A 15,613-nucleotide genomic window follows, 5' to 3' on the forward strand; every position below is an offset into this window, starting at 1 on the left:
AGGTGTGGAAAAAGCCTGGACAAGCAAACGACTGAAACGGCCGACACACGAGGCGGCGAAACTTGGGCTTCGTCAGAGAAAGACAGACCCGCCCGCTGCATGAGAAGTCCGCCCGCACCAGGGAATGGATGGGGGATGTTTCTCTAAAGATAACTGAGAGAGCATCGGGAGGGAACAAAATCGGACATCCAAGCTGCGGTGAAGGGTACGGTTGCTGAAGCTATGAAAACCATGCAGGTGGCCCTGGACAAGGTGGAAAGGTAACTGAAAGCCCAGGAAGAAACAATCATGGAGCTGAAAAGGGTTGCAACAGACCAGAGCGACCAGATCATTGTCCTGGGAAAGGAGGTGGCAAGGCTGGTCGTGACTCAAGGAAACCCGAATGGAAAAGTCGATGACCAGAAGAACCGGTCGAGACAGCAAAACCTACAAATCGTGAGGCTGCCAGGGGGATCAAAGGGAGGAACCCCACAGACCATGTGGCCCAAATGCTGGGCAACTTGGTGGGAAGGGATAGCTTCCCCAATCCACCAGAAAATCGACCGAGCGCACCGTCCAAAGCCCAAAACTGGGCAACAGCAGAGGGCGATAATTACCAAGATGCACCTATACCAGGACCGGGAACAAATGCTGCGCTGGGCCAGACAATCCAAAAACCATTCCTGGGAAGACCACAGAATTTGGATTTATCAGGAAATTGGAGCCAACCTGGCCAAGTGTTGGGCAGAATTTAATAAGGGGAGAAACTTGGAACTCAACCTTGCCCAACAAAAGAAGCATGAGAAACAAGGGGAGGGTGAGGAAAAGAGAAGGCGTGGGGGGGAAGAGAGCAACAACCTGACCCAAAGGGAAAAAAGGAAAATCGGTGCGGAATGAAACACAGGAAACCACAAACACCATTGTAATGTTAAGAGAAAAAAAACTACGATGTATGTATGTAAATAGTTGAAACCGACCGATGATTAAATATTTTTCTTTTTCCTCTGCCTCCTACTGTTTGCCCATATATATCGTTGTTTTGGATACCACAACAAACTCAATAAAACCTCTTTTTAAAAAAAATGATTTCAGTAGTCACACACATTAACCCAGGCTTTTAACCCTTGCTGTACCAAATACGTAGAATATAATTTATCTGAAATTCCTGCATTCATCCCACATTCTCAAACGGCATACCCTGCTTTTGCCAGATCACCATGCTTACCACGTCTAGTGCTGGTCACCAATCCCTTGACATAGTTCAGAGAAGGGTTGTGAGGCTGATCTCTATGACCGGGGACTAAGCTATGAGAAAAAAAACTGCAGAAACCGGGGAATGATGGCCTAGAAAGGCAACTGACAGGTGATTGTCGAGGGGTACTAAAGATAGTAAACAATATACAAAAGGAAAACAGATTCAACCAATGTTAAAGATCATTTTCCCACTCAAATTAGGAAATTCATCACATCAGAGTGATCAACGAAGAGTCCTAATGTGCAAATGAGAATCCTGGAGTCATATGGAATCATTTGAGAAACAACTGGATTTGGGGGGGGGGGGGGGGGGGGGGGGGAAAGAGAGAGATAAGATTACCTATAAAGTATTTTTGGATGAATGGGGTGCAGTGGTCAGAATAACCTTAGCTATTCAGGTCTATCTTGTGAATTCTAATTTTTGTCAGAATTTTATTCCAATCCTTATAGTTAAAAACATACTGACACCTAGTGGCTGGTTTTGTTACCCATTCGAGTATTTTCCTCAGACATCACCCAACAGACCATGTTCATCATCAAGCTGAACTTTTATTCACACCTTCACATCAAAAAATCTTCCTCCTTAAATCACAGTTCTTGTAATTGAAAGAAAATGTTTACTTTTATGATAAAGAAAACACATTTCCATTCTAAGCTGTTTTAACGTAACACGCAATATTCATGAAGAATTAAACTTGCAGCATAAAACCAAAGGTTAGAATAAATTTACATTGGGTTTGTCGAACAAACATTTTAATATTCTCGCATTGCCCCATTCCTTACTATATCCTCAATACGCATTTCCCCATAACATCAGAAAAATCAGACTCACTGACTGAAAAATCATATCTTCCTTATCTAATTTGCAGCAAACTTACATCCATCTAAATTAGAAAAAATGTGCCCAATACCTTTAATACTGTGAGCCTGTAAAACATGAACCAATCTAATACCCAGAACCGTGCACAGGGAATTAGGACTGAATTTATACCTTATCTTCATTATCACCTTGGGAATAAAGAGAGAAGGATGTTGCAGCTCCAGGTAAATTAGGACTAATTCACTTTTGAAGGTTAAAGTTGTGAATAATAAAGCATAACAAGGCAGAAACTAAATCAGGTGTAGAGGTGTACAGAAATTGAATGATTAACGTACCCAAAAGTGGAAAAGAGGAATTAATGAGAAAAAAAAAGAGAAATGGAGAGAAGGAATGAGGATATTAAATAATTAGATTACATTTAAATATGCGCCTTTCACGACCTCAGGATTGCACAAAGTGCTTCACAGCCATATAAAAAAGCATACTCAAAGTGTAGCCACTGGCGTAGTGTAAATAAACTCCACAGGCAACTTTCATGCAAGGTCTAACAACCGGAAATTAGATAAATGACCAGATAATGTTTGTATTGATTGATGAATAATAGAAGTTCCTTGCTCTTCTTTGAATAGTGGCAGGGGAGATGAGGCATCACCTTTCTGATTTATTGTAAAAGTGGAAGGAGGGTGGGTACTCGATGGGTCAAATGACCTCCTTCTGCACTGTAAGGATTCTACGGGTTCTATAGAACTATTGAATCATGCAGCACAGAAGAGGCCCTTTGGCTCATCAAGCCTGCACCGATGCAGAAAAAACTACTCTAAATCTACACTAATCCCACGTCCCAGCACTTGGCCCATATCCTTGAATGTTATGACATTTCAAGTGCTCGTCCAAGTACTTTTAAAATATTGTGAGGTTTCCTGCCTCAGCTACTCTCCCGGCAGTGCATTCCCCTCTGGGTGAAAATTGTTGTCTGTAGCTGCTTTCTGCCTGGGGAAGTTAATAGTCAAGGACTTGGGTGTCGTATATTCCAGCTAGTTCGTAGATTATGACAAATGGTATTAACTTTGATTCACAATTCAGTTATGAAAATAGATTGGAAAAAAGTTGGGAATTTCCTTGTAGAAAAGAAGGCTAAGAGGAGATTCGGCAGAGGTATTCAATATCATGAGGGGTCTGAAAACAATAGACAGTGAGAAACTGCCCCCACTCGTGAAAGGATCAAGAATGAGAGGCAAAGGGGCAGCACGGTGGCATAGTGGTTAGCACTGGTACCTCACGGTGCCAAGGTCCCAGGGTCGATTCCAGCTCTGGGTCACTGTACGTGTGGAGTTTGCACATTCGCCACGTGTTTACGTGGGTTTCGCCCCCACAACCCAAAGATGTGCAGGGTGGGTGGATTGGCCATGATAAATTGCCCTTAATTGGGAAAAATGAAGTGGGTTCTTTAAATTAAAAAAAAAGAATGAGAGGCACTGATTTAAAGTACTTGGTAAAAAGAAGCAAAAGCAACATGAGGAAAGATTATTTAATGCAGCGAGTGGTTAAGATTTGCAATGCACAGCTGAACAGTGTGGTAGAGGCAGGTTCAATTGAAGCATTCAAAAGGGATTTAGACTCTTATCTGCAAAGGAAGATTGTGCAAAGATAAAAGGAGGAGGCGGGAGGAGTAAGCAAATTGCTCATCCGGAGATCTGGTACAGACACAATGTGCCAAGTGACCACCTTTTGTGCTGTAACACCACTAATGATTCAAAAGTCTAGGCTAGTGTTAGGAAATCGTGACAAAATGGAAAAATAAGACATCCAATGTTTGGGAATGCGTTCTGGTGGTTGCACGGCTGAAAAACAACAAACTATTTCAAAATGTAAATTGTAGAAAGTCAGGATGGTGGAACTCAGGATGTTGTTTGGGGAGGTTTAGCTTTGAGGTTAGGAACTGGGTAAATTGAAAGATTAGCCATTAATGTCATTATGTGTATTTCAGTTGATTTTCGTGTTATGTGTTTTATTGTCTAATAAACAATCAGCAGAATTCCCCGCCGGTGGGATTCACCGGTACGCCAGAGCACACCCACGCCCGCGGGTTTTCTGATGGTGCGGGGTGGTCACAACGGGGAACCCCATTGGCTGGCTGCGGGAAGGGAGAATCTAGTTGCCGCTGGGGGCATGCCGCGCCGGAAAACGCGGCTGGAGGACCGGAGAAACCCGCCCCTTTATTTTGCTTAAAATAATCACAAAATCGTCTGGGACATCCTTCACTGATGTTCACATCGTTCCTCACATTAGGGAGGGGGCGAGGGACTAGTGAAGGAGGGTGGGGTACTTGATGGGTCAAATGACCTCCTTCTGCACTGTAAGGATTCTATGGGTTCCATAGAACTATTGAATCATACAGCACGGAAGAGGCCCTTTGGCTCATCAAACCTGCACCGACACAGTAAAAACTACTCTAAATCTACACTAATCCCACGTCCCAGCACTTGGCCCATATCCTTGAACGTTATGACATTTCAAGTGCTCGTCCAAGTACTTTTAAAATATTGTGAGGTTTCCTGCCTCAGCTACTCTCCCGGCAGTGCATTCCCCTCTGGGTGAAAATTGTTGTCTGTAGCTGCTTTGTGCCTGGGGAAGTTAATAGTCAAGGACTTGGGTGTCGTATATTCCAGCTAGTTTGTAGATTATGAAAATGGTATAAACTTTGATTCACAATTCAGTTATGAATCTAGCTGCCGCTGGGGGCATGCCGCGCCAGAAAATGCAGCTGGCAGACCGGAGAAACCTGCCCCTTTATTTTGCTTAAAATAATCACAAAATCGTCTGGGACACCCTTCACTGATGTTCACATCGTTCCTCACATTATACCAAAACTGAAAACGAAGAGTTGAGAGCAGGCATTCCAAGTTTCCCTTCTGGGATTTGGAATACCCTAGCAGTTAACATCAGCTGTGCTCTTAACACTTGTATCCAATAGCAAATTTCAGAATAACTTTCCCCATTTTAACCAGAAAATCTCTTCTCCATGCAGTTATGTACTGGAACTCAGAATTGTTATATTGAGTTAAAGTTGAAGAGGGAATAAGTACATTACCTATTGAATTATGTACATCTGTTACAATATTCTTCAGGTGATTTTGCAATGGAATATCTTCCATTTGGTGAAGATGATCATCATTTGTCAACTGAATCAGGTTGTCTGTAATGTTTCCTGGTTGTGGTGCAAACTTCATCACATAGTGTTCCAAATCTTCAAAAGGGCTGGCTTTATCACCCACCAGATCTGGCATAGCAGTCGACGGGATGATTTGATCTGTAACATTTTGTGCTAGTCCACTCTGCTCACCAATATCCAAATTTGCACTGCGATATTCAGTGAATGCCACTGAGCTAACAGAGGAACTATGTCTTAATCCACCAGTATTTATTTTGTTATAATCTTGAACAGACCCCAAACAACATGCACTTTTGGAAGACTTTAATCGGCTTCCCCTGTTGAGTGATGACGTCACGTCTGTCCTCAGCGAATACTGGGAGAGAGACGAGTAGAATGGTGTGCCTGCATCCAGTTCACTGACACTAGCCAGGTCGGAAAAATGTTTATTCACAACAGGATAGAGCTTGTTGTAGATCCTGCATTGCAGTTTCTTCAGCAGTTGGGAGACTGGATATTCTGAACAGCTAGAGAATGAAACATTGATCAAAAACAAAATTAATTCACAACGGATGAGAGGAGGAATATATATCTGATCTAAGCTCAGAGCTTCACTGCATAATTCCCACATTACAAAATCCTGAACCCTGCGGATTATTATTCAGAAATAAAATTAAAAACAAAAGTCTTCCAATGAACAACCCTTTAAAATGTACGTGAAAAACAATCATAAAATCTTTGAATTGAATCACAGTTGACTTCATATGAATTACACTCGTGCCAAAAATAGAAATTAATTTTCAATCATCCATTTACTTAACTTCCAAAATCCATTTGCTCCCTCGGTGATTACTGATTCAGTCATACATATTCAAGAAACATTGAGGTACAATAGTTGTGGAGTACATAATTCCCCAATATGTCTAAAAGTTGATTAGATTTCCATGAGTTGCAAGTTTGTTGAAATAACCCAAGAGAGCACAAAAGCAGTGAATTTGTTGGCATTGTCATAGTGATATTTTGAAATATGAAAATGAGTTTGCAATAACAAATCTGAATAGAATGTTCCCATATAAACAGTCAAAAGTGAACAGATGGGTAAAAGTGAGTCATCCTGAAACTTAAAAAAATAAATCAGTGTTTTCATCAACATCAAACATTCTTCTAAATGGCATGAGTGACAGAGTTTTCAAACAACTGATAATCTTTCAATGTGAGCAGAATTAAACATTCTTGTGATAAGAATTGCCTTCTAGCAAGTAGGAGGCAGTTTCACACTTAAAAGTTAGTGACACCATGCAGTGTAACAAATTAAAGTCAGTCCCTGGGGAGGGCATGTCCTTGGCAATCTCTCAATAAAACTATAAGTTATTGACAACCATTTGTGAGTAAAGTAGCAAATAATTACACCGGGGTAGTGGGAAGATGGTGGCATTGCAGCAATGTCACTGGACAGAAGCTTGGGCTAATGATCTGGGGACATGGGTTCAATTCCCACCCATGGCAGCTGGTCAAATGTAAATTTACTTAATGCAATCTAGAACTGAAAGCTACTCTCAGTAACGGTGACCGTGAAACTATCGTTAGTTGTCATAAAAACCTGGTTCCCTAATGTCCGTTAGGGGAGGCTATCTACTGGCCTTACACTGTCTGGCCTACATGTGACCTCAGACCCACACTGGGTCTGAAATGACCTACCGAGCTGCTCAGCTCAAGGGATGGGTAACAAATGCTGGCCTTGTCAATGACACCCATATCCCATGAAAGAAAAATTTAAAAACTTAAATGTTTGCACAAAGCAATAAAAAAGCCTGTAAACAGAAGCACTAAAATCCTCCACTCATTATTTTCGAGCAAAGTATTTAGGGATTTTGTTTTTCAGTCTTTGTTCAGTAAATTAAGGAACACACGCCTAAGTCATCCAGCTTTTCAGTATTGCTTACAAATACATTTTAAAAGTAATTTTTTTTAACCGATTGCTGCTGATGCCTGGTGTCGTACTAAGACATGCTTGAGGATTAAAACGCTTGTTCACATTAAATTTGCTAATAAGTCTCAACGCCACTAGACTAGACAGGAGAATTTCATTTGGCACCCTATTTCTGATCAGCATTGCGTGACTCTTATGAGGAAGCATGCATGAATTTGAGAGAGTTGAAGACAGGATCAGGCTTGCTTTTGATAGCACATAAGATTAATAGTTTGCTGACAATCCCCACCTTGGCTCACATGTTAAAGATGACCACTTGGGAGAAATATCAGAAACAGCCAGCACCACAGCAAGATCCAAAGGCAGGAGAGAAAATATTCGAAAAAAATGTTTTGGACTGAAGCCTAACTTATTATATACATTTGGAGGTGTCTAAAATATTGCGAAAGTTCCATTCAACATGATGGCTAAAATATTTATAGTACTTCAGAAAATGTGATTGCCGTTTGGGCCAGAACATCCAGTGTCTGGGTGGTTGTATTCTGGAGATACCCTCAAAGATGAGCTGGAGGACCCCTCAAAAGTCCCAATGCAAGGACTCCTTTGAAATTGCCTGGGAACCTCTGATGGGCAATTACCCTCCGTCTGGAACTCTCTGAAATTCTGATTTAAAATGTGAGACTTTGGATGTTTCCAATTCAATACACAGAATGGTTACCCAGGAAAAGTTAGAAGGATTAGAACCAGTTCTAACTCCTGGATAGCTAAACCACTAATCTACCTCCTAACCACCTACTGGATCCCCTGGCTACTTCTGCCCTGACACCCCAACTACCGACATCCCCATCCCCAACTATGACCCCCACCCCAGAGGACCACCAATGACCACCCCCAAACCTGTTTGGCAACCCACACACTCGACTACCATCCACAATCCCCGACTATCATCCTGAAAACCCCTCCCCCTAACACTCCCACCCTCTAAAAACCCCTCTAACTACCCCTATTCCCCTTACCACTCGTCTATAAGCAAGTGGACAACCAATTTAAGATTTTTATTCGGGCTCGCAGTATGATGCATTTGTGTATACCGGAACTTACATACATAAATATATATGGCTCTGCGCTTTGTAGACAAAAAGAAAATGTACACATTGTGCCGGTTTCAGCTAAACAAAATAAGTGACAGCCATTCGCTGACTCACTCCTCAGGGCTGCCCGATTTAAATTTCAAATAATGCTTGGCAGTTAACCGTCAGTCACCAAGAACTGGTGCATCTCCATGGCAACGCCTTAACCAATCAGATTTCACTTGCCAATCAATCAGCACTCTCTTCTTACACAATATTAAACTGTTGTTCTCCCCTTACATTGGTATTATTGTGACGTGCCCTGCTGAGTGCAAGATGAAAAGATTCGACATGTCTTTTTTTTCAGCAATACTCAAGTTTTACCAAATGACTAGAGAAAATATATTTTGAAAAGCATTATGGCAAAAATGGATCAATATTCTGCTCTTTTCAAGTGGCAACATATTTCAAGTTTCTCAGTTGCCGCTGAAAGCATTAATTCACATAAGGATACCAGAGGAGAAAGGATATTAAACCATTCTGCTTTTACATGGTTCCCAGTTGCTGCTGTGCTCAAATCTTTGAGCATCGAGCCACATTTTGGAATACTTCAATGTTTCTATGGGTGGCGAGGAAGAAAAAGCAAAGGAGAGCGTATGGGAATGAAAAGATAAAAAATTCTGAGACATCTTTAATTCACTTGAAGGAAAGTTTGCAAGATCATCGTATGATATGAATTTTACATTCAGTTTGAGGGAGAAGGGCAGTTCCAAAACTAAGGGCAGATTCCACCCAACCCACCTGCAGTGGGCAGACACAGAGAATTTGGTGGGGGCCAAAATATCTGAAATATGGTGTATAATTAATCTGCAATTCGCCCAATGGTGGGTTTGTCAGCCCGTTGGCAAATGGTGCAAACGTCACCTTCATTAATTTGCATCTCATAAATGCTCTTTAAAACAGCTGCCTGCCGGTGTCACGTCAGTCCTTCTGATCCTGTCTCAAGCCAGTGGGAAATCATGTTAGCATTAAATCTAATTGGTAAAGAGCGACGTGCACAAGGTGGTCCTCAGTTGACAAAAGACTTCAAGCTGAGTGTAATAAAGCGTTCTGCTATACTGCTGCGCTGCTCCTGATATGCTGTACACCACTTTGCCGGGACATACGCATTCCTGCCTACATCTGCACGCCGAACCTGTTTTTGTGGACAGCACCGTGTGGCTGGACCCACCTATGACACCATCTCCTTCCCCCATGGTCCCACAGACCAGTGTCTATCTGGATAATACGGTGCTGTGTGATTCATGCAGCCACCACAACAAAGGTGTAAAGGTCAACTGGGGTGGAAGGAAGGTGGGAGTGGGAGCCTGACTAACACTAGGGGGACAATGTGCAAGGAAGGCTGTGCAAGAAGGGACAAGGGGTAGAGGTGGCAGGTAGAGAGGTAATGAGCTGGATGAAAAAAAACAGACAATGGAAGGCAGAGGGAAGACCGAGGGGAGGGAAGCTGGCCCTCAAAGAAACCTGCTTGAATTTGTACTCTAGGTTGCTAGCCTTTTCCTTCTGGGTTGCAGTAATGTGGTTGATTCTTAAATGCCCTCTGAAATAGCCTAGTAAACCACTCAGTTCAAAGGCAATTAGGGATGGGCAATAAATGCTAGCCCAGCCAGCAATCCCCACATCCCTTGAACGGATAAAAAGAAAAACTGCACAATCTGATGAAAGGCTGGAGAAAGTGATACGACTGTGCTGGACTGCTGGTATTTCAATATAACACGGGGTCCTTCAAACCCGTCAGCTGAGGGTGGGCAAACTAGCTGCCGGTCCGCTAGGAAAGTCGTAGGGAAACTTGCATATGCGTAATGAAGGAGGTTTCAGGCAAGGGATTCTGCCATTCTATTCAGCAAGCCAGGCACAGCCAGAGCCACCTACCACTACACCTGGTCGCGAAATGGGAGAATTCCATCCTATTATTTTAAATTTAAATAGGGGAAATTATGAGGCCAGGAAAGCAGAACTAGTTGACGTGAAATGGCAAATGAGGTTCAGGAATAGGTTATTAGAAATTTAAAGGGATATTTCAGAATACTCCAAGTGAATACATCCCGAGAAAGAGAAAAATACCACCATCTGTGGATTAATGGAAAATGCCAAAAACGGTATCGATCTTCCATGAAAAAGCATATAATCATGCAAGAATGGGAGGTAAGGAAGAAGACTGAACGGGATATAAAGACAAGCAAAGAAAGACCAAAAGATTAATTAGGAGGGAAAAATTTAGAATACGAGAGAAAGCTAGCTATAAATATATAAACAGGTGGCAAGAGTTTCTATAGATTTTTAAATAAGAAATGAGTTGACAAGTTGAGCATGGTCCTATAGAAAGTGAACCTGAAAATAAGGAGATGGCAGGTGAATGAACTGGTATTTTGCATCTTCACTAGTCTTCACTATAAAGGATATAAGTAACATCCCAGAATTAGCTGTAAATCAGGAATTGGGAAGAAGGTAGGAACTCAGGAAAATTACAATCACCAGAGAAGCGGTACTTAGGAAATTGTTGAAGCTGCGAGCTGACAAATCCACAGGTCCTGTTCAACTTCATCCTAGGGTCTTACAAGAAGTGAGATAATTGATGCATTAGTTTTAATTTACTAAAATTCCCTAGATTCTGGGAAGGTGCCATTAGATATGAAAATAGCAAATGTACCGACTTCATGCAAAAAGGAAGGGAGACAGAAATCAGGAAACTACAAGCCAGTTAGCTTAATATGTCATAGGGAAAATGTTGGAAACCACTACTAAAAATGTTATGGCAGGGCACTTGGAAAAATTCAAGGCAATCAGGCAGAGTCGACATGGTTTTGCGAAAGTAAAATCATGTTTAACCAATTTATTGGAGTTCTTTGAAGAAGTTACATGTACTGTGGACAAAGTGGAATTGGTCCAGAGTTCCAGAAGGCAGTTGATACGGTGCCTCATCAAAGGTTATTGTGGAAAATTTAAGTTCATGGGGTGGGGAGAGGGGGAACATATTAGCATTGACAGAAGATTGCCTAGCTAACAGGAAACAGAAAGTAATGGGTCTTTTTCTAATTGGTGGAATGTAACAAGTGCTTTGCCACAAGAATCAGTGCTCCTCAACCTTTTACAATTTATACCAATGACTTCAATGAAGGGACCGAAGGTATGGTTGTGAAATTTGCTGATGGCACAACAATTTTAAGGCAGAGGTAGAAAGATTCTTGATAAACAAGGGGGTGAAATGTTATTGGAGGCAGTCGGCATGAGGTTACAATCAGATTGACTATAACTTATTGAACAACTCGTAATTCGTGTTTGGGCAGATGAAGGACTTTGGGGAGTCAGGAAATTAGTTACTTGCCATAGAATTCCTTGCCTCTGACCTCCTCTTCTAGCCACTGTATTAATATGGCTGGTCCAGTTCAGTTTCTGGTCAATATTGCTAGGGCATCTAGGATTTGATTAACCTCCAACAAACAAATAATAGGAAAGAGAAAACTAACTGGGAGTCTGAAATAAGGATAAAAGTTCTGGAAATACTTAGCAGTCTGGCAGCATCTGTGGAGAGAGAGGCAGAGTTAATGTTTCAGGTCGGTGACCTTTTACCGAGGTTGAAGATGCAGACTCTTATTCGTCCTCGAAGGATGCTGCTTGAACTGCCAAGTATTTCAACGTTTTCTGTTTTCAATTTATACGAGAAAGCTAATTTTACACCAGGTAAGACCGATCTAAACAATTATTTTCATAATGTTACCAGTAACTAATAATAATTGCTTATTGTCACATGTAGGCTTCAAATGAAGTTACTGTGAAAAGCCCCTAGTCGCCACATTCCGGCGCCTGTACGGTGAAGCTGGAACAGGAATTGAACCCGCGCTGCTGATCTTGTTCTGCATTACAAGCCCACTGTGGTAAACCAGCCCCTACTGGTCTGCAGACACAAATGCCGGGCGGGATTCTCTGCTGCGTGTCCGCCGGATCCTCCGCTATGAGTCCACCTTGCTACCGCTGCCAGCGAGGATGGAGAACTTGGCGCTCAGAGAAATTTCCATTCACAGCAGCAGGAAAGGAGAAACCTGCCCACGTGAAGGAACAGAGAATCAAAGTCGCTTTGTATTTTTAAAGTGTGGTCACTAACGTGGTCTCATTGAAGTAGGGCAAACTGTTGGATTCAGTCCAACCCCTTTGAAGCCATCATCTCAGCTACGTTGTAACCACAACAGGTTCCAAAATTAATTTTCGAAACAAATGTTATTGGAATATTCATACGTGGAATTCGCCTCCCAGAGGACCGTGGAGGCTGAGTCGTCGAGTATGTTCAAGACAGAAATCGTTTGATAAGGTTTCCCATGGCAGGTTGATGGCAAAAGTGAAGTCGTATGGGGTTCAGGGTGTACTAGCTAGATGGATAAAGAACTGGCTGGGCAACAGGAGACAGAGAGTAGTGGTGGAAGGGAGTGTCTCAAAATGGAGAAGGGTGACTAGTGGTGTTCCACAGGGATCCGTGCTCGGACCACTGTTGTTTGTGATCTACATTAATGACCTGGAGGAAGGTATAGGTGGTCTGATTAGCAAGTTTGCAGATGATACTAAGATTGGTGGAGTTGCAGATAGCGAGGAGGACTGTCAGAGAATACAACAAAATATAGATAGATTGGAGAGTTGGGCAGAGAAATGGCAGATGGAGTTCAATCCAGGCAAATGCGAGGTGATGCATTTTGGAAGATCAAATTCAAGAGCGGACTATATGGTCAATGGAAGGGTCCTGGGGAAAATTGATGTACAGAGAGATCTGGGAGTTCAGGTCCATTGTACCCTGAAGGTGGCAACGCAGGTTGATAGAGTGGTCAAGAAGGCATACAGCATGCTTGCCTTCATCGGACGGGGTATTGAGTACAAGAGTAGGCAGGTCATCTTACAGTTGTATAGGACTTTGGTTAGGCCACATTTGGAATACTGCGTGCAGTTCTGGTCGCCACATTACCAGAAGGATGTGGATGCTTTGGAGAGGGTGCAGAGGAGGTTCACCAGGATGTTGCCTGGTATGGAGGGTGCTAGCTATGAAGAAAGGTTGAGTAGATTAGGATTGTTTTCGTTGGAAAGACGGAGGTTGAGGGGGGACCTGATTGAGGTATACAAAATTATGAGAGGTATGGACAGGGTGGACAGCAACAAGCTTTTTCCAAGAGTGGGGGTGTCAGTTACAAGGGGTCACGATTTCAAGGTGAGAGGGGGAAAGTTTAAGGGAGATGTGCGTGGAAAGCTTTTTACGCAGAGGGTGGTGGGTGCCTGGAACGCTTTACCAGCGGAGGTGGTAGAGGCGGGCACGATAGCATCATTTAAGAGGCATCTAGACAGGTATATGAACGGGCGGCAACAGAGGGAAGTAGACCTTGGAAAATAGGAGACAGGTTTAGATAAAGGATCTGGATTGGCGCAGGCTGGGAGGGCCGAAAGGCCTGTTCCTGTGCTGTAATTTTCTTTGTTCTTTGTTCTAAATATCAAAAACATCCAGGGGATACAGGGAGAATACAGGAAAATGGTGTTGAAGTAGAAATTAGCCATGATCTCATTGAATGGTGGAGTGGGCTCAACAGCCTACTCCTGCTTCTAGTTCTGATGTTCTTATTTAATATTCCTAATGTTTGCTGGCTCAGAATGTGTTCTGTAACACATCTGTGAAAGTCAGCTTGAAAATATTGTTGCAAATTCTCCACGCAACAAAATAATTTTTCAAGGGCACTTTCAGAGGAGCAAACAGAGTTTATATGGTGCTCCATCTAGTGGTCTGCCGGAGAACAGAACTACTCAAAAAACAAAATAGAAACTGGAATTGGCATACGGCATGGCCAACCAACTCGCGTTTCAAACTGCCCTGCTATATGAAGGCGGGTGACTAAAGGTGTGAAATCATATTCAGAGTTTGAAAGGCTTCAAAAGCCATGATCAAGCATCAACACCAAGGCTGAAGATTTATAATTTGGGTTCTCCAAATGATCTATTCCTCCTGGCAGTAATCTTGCAGCCATAAGACTATTTATAATAATAAGTTATAAGTTGTCTTTATCTTCTATCGTTAATTGTGGTGGTGGGGAGAGAGAGGGAGAGGGAGAGAGAGAGAGAGAGAGAGAGAGAGAGGAGGAATGACTAGCTGTAACATTTCCGATATCTTCAAGGGTACCTACCATATGACCGGAAAATAATCAAATCTTTACCTCAGCATTTGGGATAAAAGGTCAGCCACCAGCACATGGTCATTAGGTTGTGATCTTAATTTCATTTTCCATTGTTTGGGCCACTCCTACGAAACAGAAGATTCAAAGTGCAAGTATCATTCGTTGTGGAATAGTTTTTTATAAGTACAGTTAATTTACAGTTAAGGTAAAAAATCTTTTTGCAACAAAATAATCAAACTTTTAACTGCTGAACTGTCCTAGCCTTGATCAAAATCAGGCACTGGACTTACTTTTTTTTTAAAAAAAGGTCCACTATGCCTGCACATCCTATTTAGAATTGTGATTAGAAACACAATATTCACTTTACTTCAATGTTTATACAGTGATTTCCGAAGTAGAAAAAATTTATAAAAATGTCTTCAGAAGGGAATTTGCGCAGCCAGGATTACTCTCGAGTCCTTGAAAACAAGATGTTCCATTTGGTCGGTCAAAGAAACACTACCATTGAAACATGAAACCCTTTTTGCTGAACAGAATTAGGTGTTTTTTCTTTTGATACTTACATGGTCTTGCTCAAACTCTAAAACGCTTGTGTATACATTTCTCTGTTCCTCCTCTTCAGGGGTCAGTGTGGCACTGTTTGAAAACCTCCTTGAAAAGGAATAAAAATCGTGAGAGGCAATGTCTCTCGCCTTACATTAAACAGTCATTTTGAAAAAAGTTATATTCTCACCAACCATCTGTGTGGGAAAAATCTAAAAACAGCGGACTTTTAAAAGATTTGAAGCATCTGAAAACTTAATATTTTTTGTTCTTTGTAGCACTGGTTAATAAGTGACATAAATCCCTAAACAATGAAGGGGAACACTCAGTGCCAAACCTTGCACATTCCTGCAGATTTTCTATGAGATTTTGCACAGGAACTTGCTGTGACTAGATAACTCTTCCAGCATGGCTTTGAACAGGGTATAAAACTGTGCGTCTCCATAATCGATCAGATTGGAGAATCATTAGGGCAGCACGGTAGCATGGTGGTTAGCATAAATGCTTCACAGCTCCAGGGTCCCAGGTTTGATTCCCGGCTGGGTCACTGTCTGTGCGGAGTCTGCACGTCCTCCCCGTGTGTGCGTGGGTTTCCTCCGGGTGCTCCGGTTTCCTCCCACAGTCCAAAGATGTGCGGGTTAGGTGGATTGGCCATGCTAAATTGCC

The 15,613-nt window shown here is 42.2% G+C and overlaps 1 protein-coding gene across 1 annotated transcript in view; it reads right to left on the reverse strand.

The window, feature by feature from the left end:
* vps9d1 (VPS9 domain containing 1) overlaps positions 1–15,613 on the reverse strand; it is a 132,194-nt gene that overhangs the window by 74,153 nt on the left and 42,428 nt on the right. Inside the window, exons 8-10 of the mRNA XM_038806367.1 lie at positions 14,968–15,055; positions 14,444–14,529; positions 5,145–5,731 (exon numbers count right to left, since the gene is read on the reverse strand). Of these exons, the coding sequence (XP_038662295.1) occupies positions 5,145–5,731; positions 14,444–14,529; positions 14,968–15,055 (761 nt within the window). The remainder of the gene's footprint in view (positions 1–5,144; positions 5,732–14,443; positions 14,530–14,967; positions 15,056–15,613) is intronic.

This window comes from Scyliorhinus canicula, chromosome 9 (assembly GCF_902713615.1).
Source record: "Scyliorhinus canicula chromosome 9, sScyCan1.1, whole genome shotgun sequence".
Taxonomy (NCBI): domain Eukaryota; kingdom Metazoa; phylum Chordata; class Chondrichthyes; order Carcharhiniformes; family Scyliorhinidae; genus Scyliorhinus; species Scyliorhinus canicula.